Genomic DNA, 23,043 nt, shown 5'->3' on the forward strand with positions numbered 1-23,043 from the left:
TATCGGGTTGAGGTCAGGACTCAGCAGGCCAGTCAAGTTCCTCCACCCCAAACTCGCTCATCCATGTCTTTATGGACCTTGCTTTGTGCATGTTGGAAGGGGCCATCCCCAAACTGTTCCCACAAAGTTGGGAGCATGAAATTGTCCAAAATATCTTGGCGTGCTGACGCCTTAAGAGTTCCCTTTACTGGAACTAAGGCGCCAGGACTCTGTGCAGGCCAGTCAAGTTCCTCCACCCCAAACTCACTCATCCATGTCTTTATGGACCTTGCTTTGTGCACTTTTGCGCAGTCATGTTGGAACAGGGAGGGGTCACCCCCAAACTGTTACTACAAAGTTGGGAGCATGAAATTGTCCAAAATGTCTTGGCGTGCTGACGCCTTAAAAGTTCCCTTCACTGGAACTAAGGGGCCAAGCCCAACCCCTGAAAAACAACCCCACGCCATATTCTCCCCCCTCCACCAAATGATTTGGACCAGTGCACAAAATGAGGTCCATAAAGACATGGATGAGCGAGTTTTGGGTGGAGGAACTTGACTGTCCTATACAGAGTCCTGACCTCAACCCGATAGAACGCCTTTTTGGTGCCTGACCTCACAAATGTGCTTCTGGAAGAATGGTCAAACATTCCCATAGACACACTCCTAAACCTTGTGGACAGCCTTCCCAGAAGAGTTGAAGCTGTTATAGCTGCAAAGGGTGGGACAACTCAATATTGAACCCTACAGACTAACACTGGGATGCCATTAAAGTTCGTGTGTGTGTAAAGGCATGCGTCCCAATACTTTTGGTTATATAGTTCCCAATACTTTTGACAATATAGTGTATGTCTGATGCTGGATTTTAGGAATTCAGGACACTGTGGATGCAGAAAAAGCAGGAAATGTTGCAGAATGATGGAGTTCTCCTTTGAACCTTTCTCCCCCGGTGGCCTATATTAGTTGGGATGGTAGACGACAGTAGAGCGGCGAGCGCTTGTGACACACATTCTTGGGAGGGAGTCTTGTGAGTTTGTTCCTTTCCTCTCTTCTCCCTGAAGCTTTTTCTTCCTGCTGCATGGAACGAGGACAAAGGAAGGAGAGAATCGCAGACAAATGGTGGTATTATATGACCCCGCCAAGCCGCCGGCTGTATCCGGATTTCCAAAATAAAACAAACTAATGGAGAAAAAGGTTTAGGGGCAATTCACACTTCCCCTTTGCGGTTTTGCAGGCTTTACCGCGTGCGTCACTGTAACACTAGGAAATGCATTGCTGTGCAGTGCTAACCCCCGCAGGAGCCACTGCTGGTGATTAGATATGTGCGATTTGTTCCATTTCCAATCGAAATTCGGGCAGAATTTTGTTATTCGGATGTATCCAAATTTCATTATCATAATAGTAATGAATTTCAACAAATCTGAAAAAATTAAGACAAACTGAATAATCCGAATTTGAAAATGAGTTTGCATTCGAAATCGAAAATAAATTCAAATTCAAAAATTTAAATTTGAATTGAAAATAGAAACATAAATAAATACGGTAAGGTATAAAAAGGAAATAAGATGATTCCTACTTAGGCTGCTTTATAGAATAGAATTGAGAAGAAAAGTATAGAATTAAAACAGAATGGAATAAAACAAACTAAAATAGAAAATAAAAGAATAGAATACAATGGAATAGAATAGACTAGAAAATATTAGAATAAAGTAGTATACGTATAATAGAAAATAAAAGCATAGACGAAAATAGAAAAAAAGAAAAAAAGATTAAAATACAACAAATATAGCTGTCTTCCGAAATTTTAATTTAGAAATATACGAATTTGAAATCAAAAATAAATTCAAATTCGAAATACAATGGAATAGAATAGAATAGAAAATATTAGAATAAAGTAGTATAGACTAAAATAGAAAAAAACTAAAAAAAGATTAGAATAGAATAAAATAGAAAAAATATAGCTGTCTTCTGAAATTTGAATTTCAAAATATACACATTTGCATTAGAAATTAAAAATAAATTCAAATTGGAAAATAAATTTGAATTGAAAATAGAAACATATTGCAATACATGCAGTAAGGTATAAAAAGGAAAAAAATGGATTCCTACTTAGGCTGCTTTATAGAATAGAATTGAGAGGAATAGAATAGAATAAAACAGGATAGAAAAGAATAAAACAAAATAAAATAGAAAATAAAAGAAATAGAACAGAATAGAATAGAATATGAAAGTATAGAATAAAATGGAATAGAATAGAATAGAAAATATTAGAATAAAGTAGTATAGAATAGAAAATAAAAGAACAGATTAAAATAGAAAACATAAAACGATTTAAAACAAAAATAAAATAGAAAATAAAAGAATAGAATATAATAGAATACAATGGAATATAATAGAATAGAAAATATTAGAATAAAGTAGTATAGAATAGAAAATAAAAGAATAGGCTAAAATAGAAAAAAAAATATTAAAATACAGCAAATATAGCTGTCTTCCGAAATTTGAATTTCGAAATATACTAATTTGCATTCCAAATAAGAAAATAAATTCAAATTTGAAAATAAATTTTAATTGAAAATAGAAACATTTTGCAGTAAATACAGTAAGGTATAAAAAAGAAATACGATGTTTCCTTCTTAGGCTGTTTTATAGAATGTAATTGAAAAGAATAGAATAGAATAAAACAATATAATAGAGTAAAATGAAATAAAATAGAAAATAAAAGAATAGAATAGAAAAGAATAGAATACAATGGCATACAATAAAAAAGAATAGAATAGAAAATAAAAGAATAGACTAAATAAAAAAAAATAAAAAAAAAGATTAGAACAGAATAAAATGAAACAAATATAGCTGTCTTCCGACATTTGAATTTCTAAATATACGAATTTTGAATATTCTATTCTTTTTAATGCAAGGTATAGATCAATGAACAGGCAAATAAAAAGAGTCAAGAATAGTGTATCTGATAACTAAACACCGACCTATAAGCTGGCAATATATTTAACGTTCGCAATGGTAAATTGAACTATAACTGGTGTAAGCAGGGTTAAAGTATTGGCATCAACGAATCCAAGAAAGCAAAGGTCCTCGTGTGCGCACTATACATACAGCCCCAGAAGCGGGTGAGCGTATGTGTTCCTAACTAAAGGGTACCAATGGAAGTAAAGGCAAAGTACCTGGCGCCTAATTGTCATCGTTTGGGGCCTGTCTGTAGGTGGTACACATGTAGCTGTCCCTTTTAAGAGTGTGCAGCGGATGGCTAGTTGGCTGCTTAAGGTCTCTTCAGTATTTTATGCGTGTCAGTGTTGGGATAGGTAGGGTAGGGTAGGGTTGGGGTAGGTATAGATCTTCAGCTCACCCCTCCTAATACAGAGGGATCCTATTCAGACCATTTGGCGAGCTGCAGTCAGGGCTGGCCCAGCAATAGGCAGCTTAGGCAGTCACCTTAGGGTGTCAGGATGGGAGAGGGCTAAAATCTGAATCCGCTGCCCCTTTCTGGGGATTCTATTTATTATTTATTTTTTGTTAGCTGTGGTCCTCCGTGGAGCATACTGGCAAGCTCCTTTACTTGTTGTGCAGGAAGGGAGGGAGAGGGGAAGGAGGCTGGGGCAGACAGCACAGAGAGGGTTGGGGGAAGCATTTGCAAGCTCTTACCCAGCTCTGGCACTTGGCTCCACAAATCCGCATGCAGGGAAATCAACAGTGTGTCTCTGCACCCGGCTTCCCTCACCCCGCTGCCCAAAATTCCACCCTCCTGTGTGCCCCCCCACCACTGCTCCGATCACTCTATGTGCCCCCCCCACCACTGCTCCGATCACTCTGTGTGCCCCCCCACCACTGCTCCGATCACTCTGTGTGCCCCCCCACCACTGCTCCGATCACTCTGGGTGCCCCCCCCCCAGCACTGCTCCGATCACTGTGTGTGCCCCCCCCCCAGCACTGCCAGCCTCCCTCCTCTCCTCTCCTACCAGCTACTGCTGCTGGGCATAGGAGGATCAGGATGTAGAGCGTGGGAGAGGGGGACGTTATGAGCGCAGTGAGTGATCAGTACTGATCACTCACTGTGTTCATAGTTATTAACTGAAGCATAGTAAACTGTTCTGGTTCATGTTACTTATGCATAATTTTTGGCAACACACCACAACACACTACCCTGCTTTGCGTTGTGCTGCAACACAGAAGGCTGCTGTCCAAAGGTGCCCCCTTTGCTCCTTCATCCAGAGTGGGGGCACTCTGAAACAGGAGGTGTGTTACTGGCTAAATCATCGGGTGAAAGCAGAGGGGAAAAAAAGCAAAAAAACAAAACTAATGCAGCCACCACATCTAATAATTGATAAGTTGCAATATATTACATTTTTAATTTTGGGTTTAATACTGCTTTAGGTATTATGTATAATTATTAATAATAATAAATAAAATACATTTTATATATTATTTATTATATATAATGTTTATTACTGCTTTAAGTATTATATATAATAATTACAGCATAATATATAATTATTAAAAATTTTAAAATAAAACAATTTATACAATATTATATATATATATATATATATATATATATATATATATATATATATATATATATATATATATATATATATATATATATATATATTTACAGTATAATATATTATTATTAATAATAATAACATAAAATCATTTTTATATGATATTTATTATATATAATATATAAAGTTTATTACTGCTTTAAGTATTATATATGATAATTAATTACAGCATAATATATAATTATTAATAATAAAGTTAAATAATTTATATATTATTTATTATATATAATATATAATATATAATGTTTAATACCACTTTAAGTATTATATATAATAAATAATTACAGCATAATATATAATTATTAATAATAATAAAGTAATTTTTATATATTATATAATGTTTAATACCACTTTCATATATATATATATATATATATATATATATATATATATATATATATATATATATAAAATTACGTTTTAATAAATTATTATTAAAAATAATATTATTAATAATATAAAATCATTTTTATATAATATTTATTATATATAATGTTTATTACTGCTTTAGGTATTATATATAATAGATAATTACAGCATAATATAGAATTATTAATAATAAAATAAAATAATTTATATATTATTTATTATATATAATATATAATGTTTAATACCACTATAAGTATTATATATAATAAATAATTACAGCATAATATAGAATTATTAATAATAGTAAAATATTTTTTATATATTTTAAATATATATAATTACACAATAATTACAGTATAATACACTGTATAATTATTAATAATCACATAAAAAGATTTTATATATTATTATATAATATTTAATGTTTAATACCACTTTAAATGTTTATATATAATAAATAATCTGCCTTTACAACAACCACGCTTTTTTTTTTTTTTTTTTTTGGTATTACTCCATACCTAGGAAATGCTTTCCAAAGTTTTGATAAATTCTATCTTATCCTACGATGACAGGTACTCTTTGAATGGGTGCAGTGACTTGCTCTGGTTGATGATCTAATTTCCAGGCCGGGGCAACGGATGCCAGGCAAGGAGCTTATCCTGCCCACCACTCTGCTTATCTCCAATACAACTGGCACCAGGAGACAGGAGGGTAAGCCGAGAAGCTGTCTGGACCTTGTGCCAATATTAATTTCCCCGGATCAGGCCGGCTACTGAGCGTACATTAGAGTAAATGAATATCGGTGCTCTCCTGGGCATTAATTCCTGCGCGGTGATTAAAGGACTCTTACATGTTTATAAACCATTGTCATGTTTAAATAACGGATGATCTGTGACTTCCTATAACATGAGCAGAGATTAAACTCCGTGTCCTTGGTGGTATTATGTGGCACAGGTGCATCTGGATGGGGGAATTTTTATTCCACTGCAATTAAAAATTAGATTTTTTTTTTTTTTAAACTGACCTTTATTTATGTAACATCTGCGGAGAGAAAAATAAAAAACTTCCGGCGATTATCAGATTTGTCAGCTGCAAATGAATTAAAAAAAACAAAACACAATAGTTACCCCAATTTTTTTGTTTCATGTGAAAGATAATGTTATGCCGAGTAAATAGATCTAACATGTCATGCTTTAAAATTGCGCATGCTTGTGGAATAGCGACAAACCACGGTAATTAAAAATCTCCATAGGCGACGCTTTAAAATCTTTTAAAGGTTACCTGCTTTAGAGTTACAGAGGCCTGGCACTAGAATTATTGCGCTCACTCTAACGGCAATACCTTACATTTGCACTGCAAATTTTTTTTGACCACTTCTATTCCTATGACATGCGATCACCGTTTATGTGTGCGAAACCTGCATATGCGTTCATCTCTGCGCATGGGCATGGAGGGATAGGGGCACCATTTTTTATTATTTTTAATTTTTTTTTACAATTTCATATTTTTTTTATCTTTTTTTTTTCCTTTAATTTTTTTTTGATCACTTTTATTACTATGACATGATTGTTTTATGATGATTATTTTAATTTTTTTTTATTTTTTTAATTTAATATTTTTTTTATCTTTTTTTTTTTTCCTTTAATTTTTTTTGATCACTTTTTTTTTCTATACAAGAAATGTAAACATCCCTTGTGATAGAAATAAGGGATGACGGGTGCTCTTTATGGAGACATCTGGGGTCTATAAGATAATAGCTCTCCTCTACCCTGAAAAGCATCAAATCAAAAATAAAACCCATCAATTTGACGTGTTGTTTGAACACCGTTTACATATGCGGGCGCGACTTACATATGTGTTCGCTTCTGCACGCAAGCATGGAGGGATGGGAACGCTTTACATTTTTTTTTTTGTTTATTATTTTTTTTTCCTTTTTTTTTTTTTTTAAACTGTCCCTATAATTTTAGTTTTTTATCACTTTTATTCATAGTAAAATATCATTTTTATTCCTATTACAAGGAATGTAAATATCCCATGTAATAGAAATAGGCATGACAGGTCTTCTTTATGGAGAGATCTGGGGTCAAAAAGACCCCAGATATCTCATTTACCTTTAAAAAAAAAAAAATACATTTTGACTTTAAGAAAAAAAAAAAATTTGTTTATGCCCGAGAACCAGAAATGACATACGAGGTCACTCCGGTCCTCCAAGGGCATAGAGCTGAGTGCCCTTGCCCTCACTCGACTTCCTGCCCAGGCATCGGCCGCATCGGATCGCTTCTGGGCATTACAGGCAGCTTCGGTAAGCCCAGGAAGTGGTGGGACGGGAGACCCGGGCGAGCCACGGAAGGCGGCGGGGGGGAGTCCCCTCCCGCTCCTTGTAATGACAGCCGAGCGACTTCTCAGCCACATCGGTTGTTATTTCAAGACAGCTGACCGTCGGCTATGGATGCCGGTACCGGGGTGATGCCTCTAGCTGCAGGCATCACTCCGCTACAAACACTTTCCTGAAATATCGGCAATATCGGTAACCTCAGGGGCCGATTCCGATGTATTGGGGAAATTGCATATCGGCCCCCGATATATCGGCATTGCTGATAATCGGTCGATCCCTAATAAGGATATTATTTTCACTGACTACCAATATAAGGATATTCTTCCCACTGAGCACCAATATTACGAGCTTTCTTCCCACTGATCAGCAATATAAGGATATTCTTCCCACTGGCCACCAATAAAAAGACATTCTTCTCAAAGATCACCAATATAAAGATACTCTTCCTAATGACCACCAATGTAAGGGACATTCTTCATCCTTATCACTAATGTAAGGGTATTCTTCACTATGACCCCAATTATTTAATTTTACCAGAGTTCCCTGAAAATTATTTCAAAGCTTCTTAGGTAACAAGGTTGAGATAGGTTGACCTACTGTATACACTCCATGGGGATTGGATTAGGTTGTAGGTGCTCCTGTGTGGGTATAAATGCTGTGGGTATTTTGCTGACACTCGTTCTTTATCTTGTTATTTTTGTCTGGATTTCTGCTTTGACTTACCCATCCACCCCCATCCTAAAAGTCACATTGATTCACTAAAAATCACCCCTACTTGATAACGTTGCATACTCAGACAGTGTTGGCAGAACCTCAGTCCATGCTGACTTCATATAGCTCATTGGATGTCTAGTAAAAGGAGCTCTGGAGGCCTAAGTTTACCAGTTTAGAACTGTGACGCACCCTGATACATGTCTGCATTGCAGCTATTATAAATACAGACAAGTGGCGGGTATTGGTTTGTGGTTGGTTTCTGTCAGGATTCTTTATGACCTTGCCTGTACGGTACATGGTGTACATGGCTTCTTTGTGTCTATTTACTGAGCTGTACGAAAGGCATAACAGGTCTGATTTATGGCGCTCTGTGTGTTCTGCAGGCTCATAATTAATGTGCTTGGAGCGTTGAGCACATCTGATTCTTAGAAAATATAAAATGGGATGTGAATGCTGAGAAAATGTGTAATTTGTTTTCTGTAGGTTTTCAAACCAGATTATTTTGTTTAACCCCTTGTATACCAAGGTATGGTTAAAAACAACATGGTATACAAAGGGTTAAAGCAAGCTGCTGCAGTGTGAGGACCTGGGTCACCTGCTGGTGACACCGTGCTTCCAAGAGGGGAAGTTTGTAGTTCCAGTGTCCACAAGTGGGTGTCTCCCAGCAGCCAGCAGATCCCAGTTATCAGTTTCCACCTGATGCTGGCTGCTGGGAGAGTATTTAGGTCCTCACCTATTAGTAACTTTTGTTCCAATGTTTTGCTTGCTTACAGATACTGCTTGCCATTATCTTGCTCTTTGATTGTGATTATGCCTAGTACCTTTACCCTGAACCCCACTGCCTTGTTCTTACTCCACCTTATTTCTGATCCCAGTGTTGATTCCCTGCTGCTGGGAGAGTATTTAGGTCCTCACCTATTAGTAACTTTTGCTCCAATGTTTTGCTTGCTTACAGATACTGCTTGCCATTATCTTGCTCTTTGATTGTGATTATGCCTAGTACCTTTACCCCGAACCCCACTGCCTTGTTCTTACTCCACCTTACTTCTGATCCCAGTGTTGATTCCCTGATGCTGGGAGAGTATTTAGGTCCTCACCTATTAGTAACTTTTGCTCCAATGTTTTGCTTGCTTACAAATACTGCTTGCCATTATCTTGCTCTTTGATTGTGATTATGCCTAGTACTTTTACCCCGAACCCTACTGCCTTGTTCTTACTCCACCTTATTTCTGATCCCAGTGTTGATTCCCCCTTTCTATATGTTCCCGACATCTCCAGTTTTACTTTCTTTCCTGTGTTCCCCTTTAGTGTATATTATATATAGTTAGTTCGATAGTTAGGATTTATATCATTCTGTTTTCATTTCGTTAGGTATTTTGTCACCGGGTTTTTGGTTCACTTATATCTTTATGATTGCTGTTTGCTATTTGTAAACATGTTTCACTTACCTGCTCTGTGTAATGGTTTCGCACAGTGCATCCCCGATCCTCTTCTTTTTGTGACCCCCGGCGGTCCAGGCTCCTCCCCCTGTCAATTGCTCCCAAAAGCATGCCTCTTGCTAGGAGGGCAAACGAGCAGGCTTGCTCCCGAGCTGCGCTCAGCCCTGCCACCTGCTCTCTCCTCATTGGCTCACTGGCTGTGATTGCCTGCCGATGGCTCCCTCTGCTGTGTGAGCCAATGATGAGAGTGAAACCCAGGAGAGCTACTGCTCTCATGCACATCACTGGATCAAGATGGGGCTCAGGTAAGTATGGCTGTTGGGAGGAGTTATTCAAATACCAAAATTTCTTGATGGGCGGATGTCAGTCTGGAGGAGTGGGTGTTCCTAGGCAGGCTGGAGGAGTGGGTGTTCCGAGCAGGCTGGAGGAGTGGGCATTTCTAGGCAGGCTGGAGGAGTGGGTGTTCCTAAGCAGGCAGGAAGAGTGGGCGCTCCTAGGCAGGCTGGTAGAGTGGGTTTTCCTAGGCAGGCTGAAGGAGTGGATGTTCCTAGGCAGTCTGGAGGAGTGGGCGTTCCTAGGCAGGCTGGAGGAGTGGGCGTTCCTAAGCAGGTGGGAGAAGTGGGCATTTCTAGGCAGGCTGGAGGAGTGGGCGTTCCTAGGCAGGCTGAAGGAGTCGGTGTTCCTAGGAAGTCTGGGGAAGTGGGCGTTCCTAGGCAGGCTGGAGGAGTGGGCGTTCCTAGGCAGGCTGGAGGAGTGGGCGTTCCTAGGCAGGCTGGAGGAGTGGGCGTTCCTAGGCAGGCTGAAGGAGTGGGTGTTCCTAGGCAGTCTGGGGAATTGGGCGTTCCTAGGCAGCCTGGAGGAGTGGGCGTTCCTAGGCAGGCTAGAGTAGTGGGCGTTCCTGTGCAGGCTGGATTTACATGAGTAATGCCCACATGTGATGCTGAGCCTCCATGACTAAAAGAATCAAAATCCAACAAGTGCAAGGGGCAAGCAAGGGATGGTCAGACTTGGGAGGAAAAGGATAGATGATGTTGAATGTCTTCCAGCCAGCTCCAGCTGCAACTTCTAATGCACATTGTAAAAAGCTCACAGTGAAAGCCAATTCAGTAGAGTAGAGGAGCTGGTACAACTGTGCAATAGCAAATTTTAATGATGGTAAATTAATTTCCCCCCAAATCACTCTGCCCATCCCTATCCTTCGGGGGGAGTCTCCAACCTTTCCAAACAGAGGGACAGTTTGCTGTCCTTCAGACTTTAGGGGGGCTAGACTGTCAATGGGAGTAGAGAATGTCCCAGTGTCAGTGGCAGGAATAGTGCCCCATCATCCATATCAGTGGTAGGAATATTACCCCATTGTTGGTGTCAGTGGGGGGAATAGTGCCCCATCATCTGGTGTCAGTGGGAGGAAAATCACCCCATTGTCGGTGTCAGTGGGAGGAATAGTGCCCCATCATTGATGTTAGTGGGAGGCATAGTGCCCCATCATTGGTGTCAGTGGGAGGAATAGTGCCCCATCATTGGTGTCAGTGGGAGGAATAGTGCCCCATCATTGATGTTAGTGGGAGGCATAGTGCCCCATCATTGGTGTCAGTGGGAGGAATAGTGCTCCATCATTGGTGTCAGTGGGAGGAATAGTGCCCCATCATTGGTGTCAGTGGGAGGCATAGTGCCCCATCATTGGTGTTAGTGGGAGGAATAGTGCCCCATCATTGGTGTTAGTGGGAGGAATAGTGCCCCATCATTGGTGTTAGTGGGAGGAATAGTGCCCCGTTGTCGGTGTCAGTGCGAGGAATAGTACCCCATCATTGGTGTCAGTGGAGGAATAGTACCCCATCATTGGTGTTAGTGAGAGGAATAGTGCCCCATTGTCTGTGTCAGTGCGAGGAATAGTACCCCATCATTGGTGTCAGTGGAGGAATAGTACCCCATCATTGGTGTTAGTGTGAGGAATAGTACCCCATCATTGGTGTCAGTGGAGGAATAGTACCCCATCATTGGTGTCAGTGGAGGAATAGTGCCTCATATCAGTGGGAGGAGAAGCGCTCCAAGGGCCGAATAAAGGTAAGCAAAGGGCCCCATATGGCCTGCGGGCTGCTTTAATCCTTGCAAAAATCACATTTTTATTTCTGCTTTGCTGGCAGGGTGTCCCCATCGCTGCTTTTTATCAAATCTCATTGAGAGAAGAGCAAACTCCCTTTATGATGATAAGCTGAGCCCGGCCGGCCTGATTTTACTACTAGCTCTTTTCACTTGATTACAACTGTCACTGTTCCTTTAAGAAGCCTGGGACAACCTTGTAAATCCATCTGGCGGATGAGATTAGATGTATCAGGCCGGGATAATGTCTGTCACCTGATAATATCACTACTAATGATACGATTGGTACTGTAACTGTTGTCATGGGGGTTGGGTTGTTTCTTTTTTTGGAACACAGTCTGGACAGTTTGACTAATAGATTGTAGCATTCTAGTAAAAAAGAAAAAATGTGCAAATAAAATGTAGCAAATGTAATTATGTGACCTCCTGGCTTCCACCTGTGGCGTCTTTTGGCAGGGAGATGTCTCTTCCCGGCAAGCTCCTGGATTCTCGTTATTCCCCTGGATCTTCCCGGAAGGATTTGGGGGGGTAAGTATATTCACAAACCCTTTTCTCCACAACTTTTAAAGAAGAATTCCAAAGATTCAATTAATTAAAATATTAAATAACCAAAACTAGCTTTTGCTGCAATATTCACCTTTAATCCCCAGAGTTTCCCTGCAGTTCTTTTTTCTACCACTAGATGTCCTCAGTCTAAAGGTTTCCATTCCTGTTCTGAGCCAAGGTTGCCCTAGACCAGTGATGGCGAACCTTGGCACCCCAGATACTTTGAAACTACATTTCCCATGATTCTCTACTGGTAGTTGAGCATCATGGGAAATGTAGATCCAAAACATCTGGGGTTCCTAGGTTCGCCATTACTGGTCTAAACAGACCCCTGATGTCTCACTTTTGAGACAGAGACAGAAACGTAGGACATAGATTCCCCAGTCTCTTTCTCATAGTTTGCTATGCTTCAGTTAGGAATAAAGACCGGAGTGATCAGTACAGATAACTCACTGTGTTCATTCAGGAAGGGAAGGCCAGTTAATGAAATATTTTCCATCCCCTTCCCCACTCCTGAAAGGAGAGGAGGGAAGCTGGCAGCACTGCAGTGGGGAGACAGGAAACAGGGAATCCGCACTACACGGGGTGATTAGGGTGTGCCCAGGCACATCTAGCACACCCTGTGCGCAAGCCAATGCCGGCTGTACAGGGTCTGCAAGAGGCGGATACCAGTTCATATTCTGGCACTTACACTGCTTGTAAAAAATACAATTAATAATGTATTATTAAATAAAGAGGTGCAATAAAGTAGAACTAAAGGCAACATTTTGGAGGGATTTCTTCTCGCTTCCTGTTTAGCTATGGGACAGGAAGTGAAGGGAAATCTCCCCAATGGGACACAGATGGCAAAAAAAATCTGACCGTGGTTATAGCCCTCCATAACTCTATCCAAAATGAAAAAAAAAAAAAAAGTTTCCCTTCCTTGAACTTTGTCCCACTTTTCCGGCTCTGTGGAGATTGCCTTAGTTGGCTGTATTGAAGCAGACTGTTTTGGACAATTGCTGACATGGAATTTCATTCTCCGTACCAACTCCAAAACGAATATGTGAAGAGTGTGAAAGTGTCCGGGAGATTAGAGGAGATGGAATGTTAAGTATTAGAATTCCAGGAGCATAGAATGCAAAAAATAATAAATAAAAGGGTCATTAAACCCGGCTGAGGAGCTAAAAATAGACAAGTCACTGGGATCAGGGATGTTATTTGTTCCAATGAAGGCTCCGAAAAATGAATCATAACTGCATGGAGGTCTGCATGCTTGTATCACTCACTTCTGCTGTACTACCATCATAGATTGTAAGCTCTTCTGCCTTGAGTATCCTCCCTTATATACCATCATAGATTGTAAGCTCTTCTGCCTTCAGTATCCTCCCTTATATACCATCGTAGATTGTAAGCTCTTCTGGCTTCAGTATCCTCCCTTATATACCATCATAGATTGTAAGCTCTTCTGCCTTCAGTATCCTCCCTTATATACCATCGTAGATTGTAAGCTCTTCTGGCTTCAGTATCCTCCCTTATATACCATCATAGATTGTAAGCTCTTCTGCCTTCATTATTCTCCCTTATTTGCCATCATAGCTTGTAAGCTCTTCTGCCTTCAGTATCCTTCCTTACATACCATCATAGATTGTAAGCTCTTCTGCCTTCAGTAGCTGCCTTTTTTTTATACCATTATTATATACCATCATAGATTGTAAGCTCTTCTGCCTTCAGTAGCTGCCTTTTTTTTTTTATACCATCATAGATTGTAAGCTCTTCTGCCTTCATTATCCTCCCTTATATACCATCATAGATTGTAAGCTCTTCTGCCTTCATTATCCTCCCTTATATACCATCATAGATTGTAAGCTCTTCTGCCTTCAGTATCCTTCCTTATATACCATCATAGATTGTAAGCTCTTCTGCCTTCAGTATCCTTCCTTATATACCATCATAGATTGTAAGTTCTTCTGCCTTCAGTATCCTCCTTTATATACCATCATAGATGGTAAGCTCTCCTGCCTTCAGTATCCTCCCTTATATACATAATAAATTGTAAGCTCTTCTGCCTTCACTATCCTCCCTTATATACCATCTTAGATTGTAAGCTCTTCTGCCTTCATTATCCTCCCTTATATACCATCATAGATTGTAAGCTCTTCTGCCTTCAGTATCCTCCTTTATATACCATCATAGATTGTAAGCTCTTCTGCCTTCATTATCCTCCCTTATATACCATCATAGATTGTAAGCTCTTCTGCCTTCAGTATCCTCCTTTATATACCATCATAGATTGTAAGCTCTTCTGCCTTCAGTATCCTCCCTTATATACCATCATAGATTGTAAGCTCTTCTGCCTTCAATATCCTCCCTTATATGCCATCATAGATTGTAAGCTCTTCTGCCTTCAGTATCCTCACTTATATACCATCGTAGATTGTAAGCTCTTCTGCCTTCCGTATCCTTCTTCATATGCCATCATAGATTGTAAGCTCTTCTGCCTTCATTATCCTCCCTTATTTGCCATCATAGATTGTAAGCTCTTCTGCCTTCAGTATCCTCCTTTATATACCATCATAGATTGTAAGCTCTTCTGCCTTCAGTATCCTCCTTTTTATGCCATCATAGATTGTAAGCTCTTCTGCCTTCAATATCCTCCCTTATATACCATCATAGATTGTAAGCTCTTCTGCCTTCAGTATCCTCCCTTATATACCATCATAGATTGTAAGCTCTTCTGCCTTCAATATCCTCCCTTATATGCCATCATAGATTGTAAGCTCTTCTGCCTTCAGTATCCTCCCTTATATACCATCGTAGATTGTAAGCTCTTCTGCCTTCCGTATCCTTCTTCATATGCCATCATAGATTGTAAGCTCTTCTGCCTTCATTATCCTCCCTTATTTGCCATCATAGATTGTAAGCTCTTCTGCCTTCAGTATCCTCCTTTATATACCATCATAGATTGTAAGCTCGTCTGCCTTCAGTATCCTCCCTTATATGCCATCATAGATTGTAAGCTCTTCTGCCTTCAGTATCCTCCTTTATATACCATCATAGATTGTAAGCTCTTCTGCATTCAGTATCCTCCTTTATATACCATCATAGATGGTAAGCTCTCCTGCCTTTAGTATCCTCCCTTATACACCTTCATAGATTGTAAGCTCTTCTGCCTTCAATATCCTCCCTTATATACGATCATAGATTGTAAGCTCTTCTGCCTTCAGTATCCTCCTTTATATGCCATCATAGATTGTAAGTTATTATGCCTTCAGTATCCTCCTTTATATACCATCATAGATTGTAAGCTCTTCTGCCTTCAATATCCTCCCTTATATACCATCATAGATTGTAAGCTCTCCTGCCTTCAGTATCCTCCCTAATATACCATCATAGATTGTAAGCTCTTCTGCCTTCAGTATCCTCCATTATATACCATCATAGATTGTAAGTTCTTCTGCCTTCAGTATCCTCCTTTATATACCATCATAGATTGTAAGCTCTTCTGCCTTCAGTATCCTCCCTAATATACCATCATAGATTGTAAGCTCTTCTGGCTTCAGTATCCTCCCTAATATACCATCATAGATTGTAAGCTCTTCTGCCTTCAGTATCCTCCATTATATACCATCATAGATTGTAAGCTCTTCTGCCTTCAGTATCCTTCCTTGTATACCATCATAGATTGTAAGCTCTTCTGCCTTCAGTATCCTCCCTTATATACCATCATAGATTGTAAGCTCTTCTGCCTTCAGTATCCTTCCTTGTATACCATCATAGATTGTAAGCTCTTCTGGCTTCAGTATCCTCCTTTATATACATCATAGATTGTAAGCTCCTCTGCCTTCAGTATCCTCCCTTATATACCATCATAGATTGTAAGCTCTTCTGCCTTCAGTATCCTTCCTTGTATACCATCATAGATTGTAAGCTCTTCTGCCTTCAGTATCCTCCCTTATATACCATCATAGATTGTAAGCTCTTCTGGCTTCAGTATCCTCCCTTATATACATCATAGATTGTAAGCTCCTCTGCCTTCAGTATCCTCCCTTATATACCATCATAGATTGTAAGCTCCTCTGCCTTCAGTATCCTCCCTTATATACCATCATAGATTGTAAGCTCTTCTGCCTTCAGTATCCTTCCTTGTATACCATCATAGATTGTAAGCTCTTCTGCCTTCAGTATCCTCCCTTATATACCATCATAGATTGTAAGCTCTTCTGCCTTCAGTATCCTCCCTTTTATACCATCATAGATTGTAAGCTCTTCTGCCTTCAGTATCCTTCCTTGTATACCATCATAGATTGTAAGCTCTTCTGCCTTCAGTATCCTTCCTTGTATACCATCATAGATTGTAAGCTCTTCTGCCTTCAGTATCCTCCCTTATATACCATCATAGATTGTAAGCTCTTCTGCCTTCAGTATCCTTCCTTGTATACCATCATAGATTGTAAGCTCTTCTGCCTTCAGTATCCTCCCTTATATACCATCATAGATTGTAAGCTCTTCTGCCTTCAGTATCCTCCCTTTTATACCATCATAGATTGTAAGCTCTTCTGCCTTCAGTATCCTTCCTTGTATACCATCATAGATTGTAAGCTCTTCTGCCTTCAGTATCCTTCCTTGTATACCATCATGGATTGTAAGTTCTTCTGCCTTCAGTATCCTCCTTTATATACCATCATAGATTGTAAGCTCTTCTGCCTTCAGTATCCTCCTTTATATACCATCATAGATTGTAAGCTCTTCTGGCTTCAGTATCCTCCCTAATATACCATCATAGATTGTAAGCTCTTCTGCCTTCAGTATCCTCCATTATATACCATCATAGATTGTAAGCTCCTCTGCCTTCAGTATCCTCCCTTATATACCATCATAGATTGTAAGCTCCTCTGCCTTCAGTGTCCTCCCTTATATACCATCATAGATTGTAAGCTCTTCTGCCTTCAGTATCCTTCCTTGTATACCATCATAGATTGTAAGCTCTTCTGCCTTCAGTATCCTCCCTTATATACCATCATAGATTGTAAGCTCTTCTGCCTTCAGTATCCTTCCTTGTATACCATCATAGATTGTAAGCTCTTCTGGCTTCAGTATCCTCCCTTATATACATCATAGATTGTAAGCTCCTCTGCCTTCAGTATCCTCCCTTATATACCATCATAGATTGTAAGCTCTTCTGCCTTCAGTATCCTTCCTTGTATACCATCATAGATTGTAAGCTCTTCTGCCTTCATTATCCTCCCTAATATACCATCATAGATTGTACACTCTTCTGCCTTCAGTATCCTTCCTTATATACCATCATAGATTGTAAGCTCTTCTGCCTTCAATATCCTCCCTTATATACCATCGTAGATTGTAAGCTCTTCTGGCTTCAGTATCCTCCCTTATATACCATCATAGATTGTAAGCTCTTCTGCCTTCAGTATCCTCCCTTATATACCATCATAGATTGTAAGCTCTTCTGCCTTCATTATTCTCCCTTATTTGCCATCATAGCTTGTAAGCTCTTCTGCCTTCAGTATCCTTCCTTATATACCATCATAGATTGTAAGCTCTTCTGCCTTCAGTAGCTGCCTTTTTTTTATACCATTATTATATACCATCATAGATTGTAAGCTCTTCTGCCTTCAGTAGCTGTCTTTTTTTTTTTTTTTTATACCATCATAGATTGTAAGCTCTTCTGCCTTCATTATCCTCCCTTATATACCATCATAGATTGTAAGCTCTTCTGCCTTCATTATCCTCCCTAATATACCATCATAGATTGTACACTCTTCTGCCTTCAGTATCCTTCCTTATATACCATCATAGATTGTAAGCTCTTCTGCCTTCAGTATCCTCCCTTATATAGGATCATAGATTGTAAGCTCTTCTGCCTTCAGTATCCTTCCTTATATACAATCATAGATTGTAAGCTCTTCTGCCTTCAGTATCCTCCCTTTATATACCACATAATATGCTACATATTTTTGGTAAAAAAAACTCCCAATAAGCGTATTTTGATTGGTTTGAGCAAAGTTATTGCGCCCACAAACTATGGGAAAAATTTGTCACTTTTTTTTTTTTACTAGTAATGGCGGCGATCTGCGATTTTTTGCGGGACTGCGACATTGCGGCGGACAGATCGGACCTCTGACTGACACTTTTGACACTTTTGGGGATACCAGTGACATTACTACAGTAATCCGTGCTATACATATGCACTGTTACTGCAAAAATGACACTGGCAGGGAAGGGGCTAACACTATGGGTGATCAAGGGGTTAAATGTGAGCCTAGGGGAGTGATTCTCACTGTAAAGGGGGTGTGGCTTGTGAAATGATCACAGAGACATGTGTTCCTGTATAGAAGTATCACAGGTGCTCTGTGATCATGCCAGGGAGAAGAATGGTCAGATGTGTTTACAACAGCTAACCGTTCTTCTCTGTCAGCGGGGAGCGATCGTGGGTGTCAGGCGGCAATCGGAGCCGCCTGCCCTGTGCATTGGAGTCTCCGCTGCCGAGTGGGGACGGGAGCGTGCCGCCGCCGGCGCGCGCTCACCCCCTAGCTGCAGGCACGCGACCGATGTTTACCACAGGAGGGGCTGCCTGCCGCAGTATAAATGTGGCGGGCGGTCGCAAATTGGCTAACAGAAGTCAATCTAAGTCGTGTTGAAGTCGCACCAGAAGTAGTGCAGGAACCTTTTTGTCAGTCAGAGTGACTTGGGTCGCACCGATTAGAACGATTCCATTGCCGCTAATGGGACACGACTTGCCAAGAAACTTTGAACTCTCAAGTCGCATGACAAGTCGCAGCAGTGTGAACCGGGGCACAAAGAAGTTCCTAAACTCCAGTCCAGTGACTTTACCTAGGAGAGAAGTTAAACATTTTTTTTTTTTTTAAATAATTCACATTGTCTCTTCTATTTCTGTATGTGGATTAATTAACACTGTAATTATCTTAATAAAAAAATAAAAAAATCTATGTACCTTTTTCCTAATCGATATCCAGCTGTCACATGACCCAGCCTGTAAGCAGGAGGAGCTTCTAGTCCTCTGCTGCCGGTCACATGGTCAAAATAAGAAAAAAAAAAATCTGACTTTGGAATACAGAGTAAAAAGAATTAATATTAATAAACTGTTTTAAATGGTCATACAAATATATATGTGAAATCAAATCTTTATTATTATTATTTTGGTGAGGTAGGCAGATTTCCGCCAGTCACAGGCTGCGTCACTCTCCTCCAGCCCGTGTCTTAGAATAACAGGGAGGCGAAACCTTCATTAATCTACATGTAATATCCCCCCCCCCCAGTGTGTTTAGCTGATTAGTGGATACGAAGGAGGAGGGAGGGAGTGGGCTGTCATTTATCACTGTGTATACGCCCACATGTGTGACTCTACAGTCACATGGGCTGCTCAGATGTGACAGGGAGGAAATGATCAGCATAGAAACTCACTGAAAACTGAGCACGTGCAGAGCTGCCGACACAACTGCGAAATCCCTAGCTGCAGTGAGGATTTGGACAGAAGGGGGAGATAGAGAGCAGCAGGATCAACCAGGTTTTTTGCAGAATACAAAAAACAAATCTTATGGTGAACAGCATGGAATACAGCATTTATTGATTTTTGTGATGTGGGTTTATTGGGACTTTAAACGTTAGGTAAAATATATAATATTTATTTTCATATTTATATTTTCAAATAAAGAGATGTGTGTAAAAAATGAATAATAAAAAAAAAAATATATATTTATATATGTGTGTGTGTGTATGTATATATGTGTCTATGTATATATATATATATTTTTTTTTTTTTTCAATTCATTTTTTTGATTATATATTATGCATTATATAAAATATAATACAAATACAGTTGTTTTGTAACCATATACTGTATGTGTAAAAATAATAAAAATGTACAGTATATAAAAAAAATAATTACAGTATGTAGTAAAGTGTAGATAGAGTGTAGAGGAATTAGAATGAAAATATATATTTTTTTTAATTAAACAAACACTGGTCAAGACAGAAATACAAATATTATTATTAATGTGTGTATATATATATATATATTTTTTTACTTTTCTATAGATTTCACAGAAAATAAATTATTTAGAAAATTATAGAAAATAAAAGAATGTTGCCTATCGTTTCCCAAAAATTGCTTTGGTTCTTAAGGCATATACAGGTGCGAGAACTCAAGTGGTTACATGCTGTATATTTTTTTTTTTTTGTTGTTTTTTTTTTTTTTTTAGGCAGCCATATTTGTGTCCGATGATATGACCATTTCTTTTTCTTTTTTGATATGGTTACATGTTGTATTTTTTTTTTTTTTTGGGTTTTTTTTTTTTTTTTTTAAGCAGACATATTTGTGTCAGATGATATGTCCATTTCTTCTACTTTTTTGATATGGTTACAAGCTGTATTTTTTTTTTTTTGTTGTTTTTTTTTTGTTTTTTTTGTTTTTTTTAGGCAGCCATATTTGTGTCAGACGATATGACCATTTCTTTTTCTTTTTCGATATGGTTACATACTGTATTTTCTTTTTTTTGTTTTTTTTTTAGGCAGCCATATTTGTGTCAGATGATATGACCATTTCTTTTTCTTTTTTGATATGGTTACATGTTGTATTTTTTTTTTTGGGGTTTTTTTTTTTTTTTTAAGCAGACATATTTGTGTCAGATGATATGTCCATTTCTTCTACTTTTTTGATATGGTTACAAGCTGTATTTTTTATTTTTTTGTTGTTTTTTTTGTTTTTTTTAGGCAGCCATATTTGTGTCAGACGATATGACCATTTCTTTTTCTTTTTCGATATGGTTACATACTGTATTTTCTTTTTTTTGTTTTTTTTTTAGGCAGCCATATTTGTGTCAGACTATATGACCTTTTTCTTTTTCGATATGGTTTTCTTTTTCGGTATGTTTTTTTTTGTTGTTTTTTTTTTTTTTTTTTTTTTTAAGCAGACCTATTTGTGTCTGACGATATGACCATTTCATTTTCTTTTTCGATATGGTTACATACTGTATTTTTTTTTTTTTTTTTGTTTTTTTTAGGCAGCCATATTTGTGTCAGACTATATGACCTTTTTCTTTTTGATATGGTTACATGCTGTATTTTTATTTTTTTTAAGCAGCCATATTTTTGTCAGATGAATATGACCATTTTCTTTTTCTCTTCCCCTACAGGTGAAATGTGAGGGCCCAAAGCTGGTGCCATTCTTCAAGGCCACCTGCGTGTATTTTGTGCTGTGGTTGCCAACGTCCAGCCCATCCTGGTTCAGCGCCCTGATCAAGTGTCTTCCCATCTTCTGCCTCTGGGTCTTCCTTTTGGCCCACGGGGTCAATTTCCTGGTCAGCCACCGGAGCGCCAAAAGGATTCTGGCCGGGTTAATCTTCTCGGCGGTCGGCGATGCCTTCCTGATCTGGCAGGATCAGGGATATTTTGTCTATGGTAAGTGAAGCGCAGCGAGGAGCTATTGTGAGGCGGCCTTCTGAATCCGCGTCCTCCTTCACCCGCCGTAAACTAAACCTTCGGAATTATTTTTCACTCCGCAGCCGAATGACCTCCTGCCTGACGGCACAACAATAGCGGAGGGATTATTTAAAAACCTCAGCTCACCATTGTGAAGTTTTACTGCCTCTCCCATACCTGCTCTGCGTTCTTTACTTGCTGGATTTTATGTGACGCCAAACTCCCGCAAAAATGCGTAAACTCACAACGAACATACATGTGCGATAGCAGGTGTTTTTTTTTTTTAATTTTTTTACATTTTTTTTATATATTTTTTTTTATTTTTAAATTTCGAAAGTCACAAGATAAAAAAAAAAAATAAAAAAATGTACACTATATTGTCAAAAGTATTGGGACGCCTGTCTTTACACGCACATGAATTTTAATGTTAATGTAGAAAGAAGCAAAAGCATGAAAATGCATCAAAAATATGCTGTAAAAAAATGCATAATAAATATGCTGCAAAAAATTAATTAAATAAATGCATAATAACAATGTATAATGCATAATAATAATGCTTCAGAAAATGAATAAAAAATGCATAAAAAATATGCTGCAAAAAATGCATTAAAAAATGCTTCAAAAATATGCTGCAAAAATGCATAAAGAAATGCATAAAAAATATGCTGCAAAAAATGCATTAAAAAATGCTTCAAAAATATGCTGCAAAAATGCATAAAGAAATGCATAAAAAATATGCTGCAAAAAAATGCATTAAAAAATGCTTCAAAAATATGCTGCAAAAATGCATAAAGAAATGCATAAAAAATATGCTGCAAAAAATGCATTAAAAAATGCTTCAAAAATATGCTGCAAAAATGCATAAAGAAATGCATAAAAAATATGCTGCAAAAAATGCATAAAAAATATACTGCAAAAAAAATACATTAAAAAATATGCATCACGTGTAAATGTGAACCACCCTGTGTCCCCAGCTCAGCTATGGGAAGACTGCGGTGCTTGACTCACACATGCCACCTGCTGGTTGAAAAATGGCAAATACTAAATATGTATTTTTCAAAATTGCGAGTTAAAAATATGTTTAAAAAAAAAAAGATTTTTCTTATTCAGCAATATAATACATCAACCCACTATCTATCCACTTTAGGTCTCTGCAGCTTGAAAAAAAAAAATAGAAAATTCTGCGTTCCTGAGTGGAATTTTGTGTTGGTGTGAGCACATTTGCGCAAATATGCGCATATGAGCATAAATATTCATAAATTTTACCTAGGAATGTATTGCATGTCCACGGACTAAGACTGGAATGCCATTAAAGTTCATGTGTGTGTAAAGGCAGGCGTCCCAATACTTTTGGTAAAATAGTGTAGGTGAAAACAAGCATTCAATCTTTGCAGTGTGGGGGAGGGGGGCCCCATCCCCAGTCCTACTGCAAGTTTAGTATTGAATTATCCCCAGAGTTCAGCTAGAAGTGTCAGTTTGGAATGTACTGACCCTTTAAATGGCAGTTGGTCTCGGGGATAAATTTACACTTGTGGTAGTAGATAGAA

At 38.5% G+C, this 23,043-nt stretch overlaps 1 protein-coding gene across 1 annotated transcript in view; it reads left to right on the forward strand.

Annotated features, from left to right (window-relative positions):
- The window catches only part of TMEM86A (transmembrane protein 86A), a 64,038-nt gene that overhangs the window by 22,495 nt on the left and 18,500 nt on the right, over window positions 1–23,043 (forward strand). The window contains exon 2 of the mRNA XM_082269993.1: window positions 21,211–21,475. Coding sequence (XP_082126119.1) covers window positions 21,211–21,475 — 265 coding nt within the window. The remainder of the gene's footprint in view (window positions 1–21,210; window positions 21,476–23,043) is intronic.

Source organism: Pelophylax lessonae (genome assembly GCF_965119305.1).
Source record: "Pelophylax lessonae genome assembly, chromosome: 10".
In the NCBI taxonomy this organism is placed as follows: Eukaryota; Metazoa; Chordata; class Amphibia; order Anura; family Ranidae; genus Pelophylax; species Pelophylax lessonae.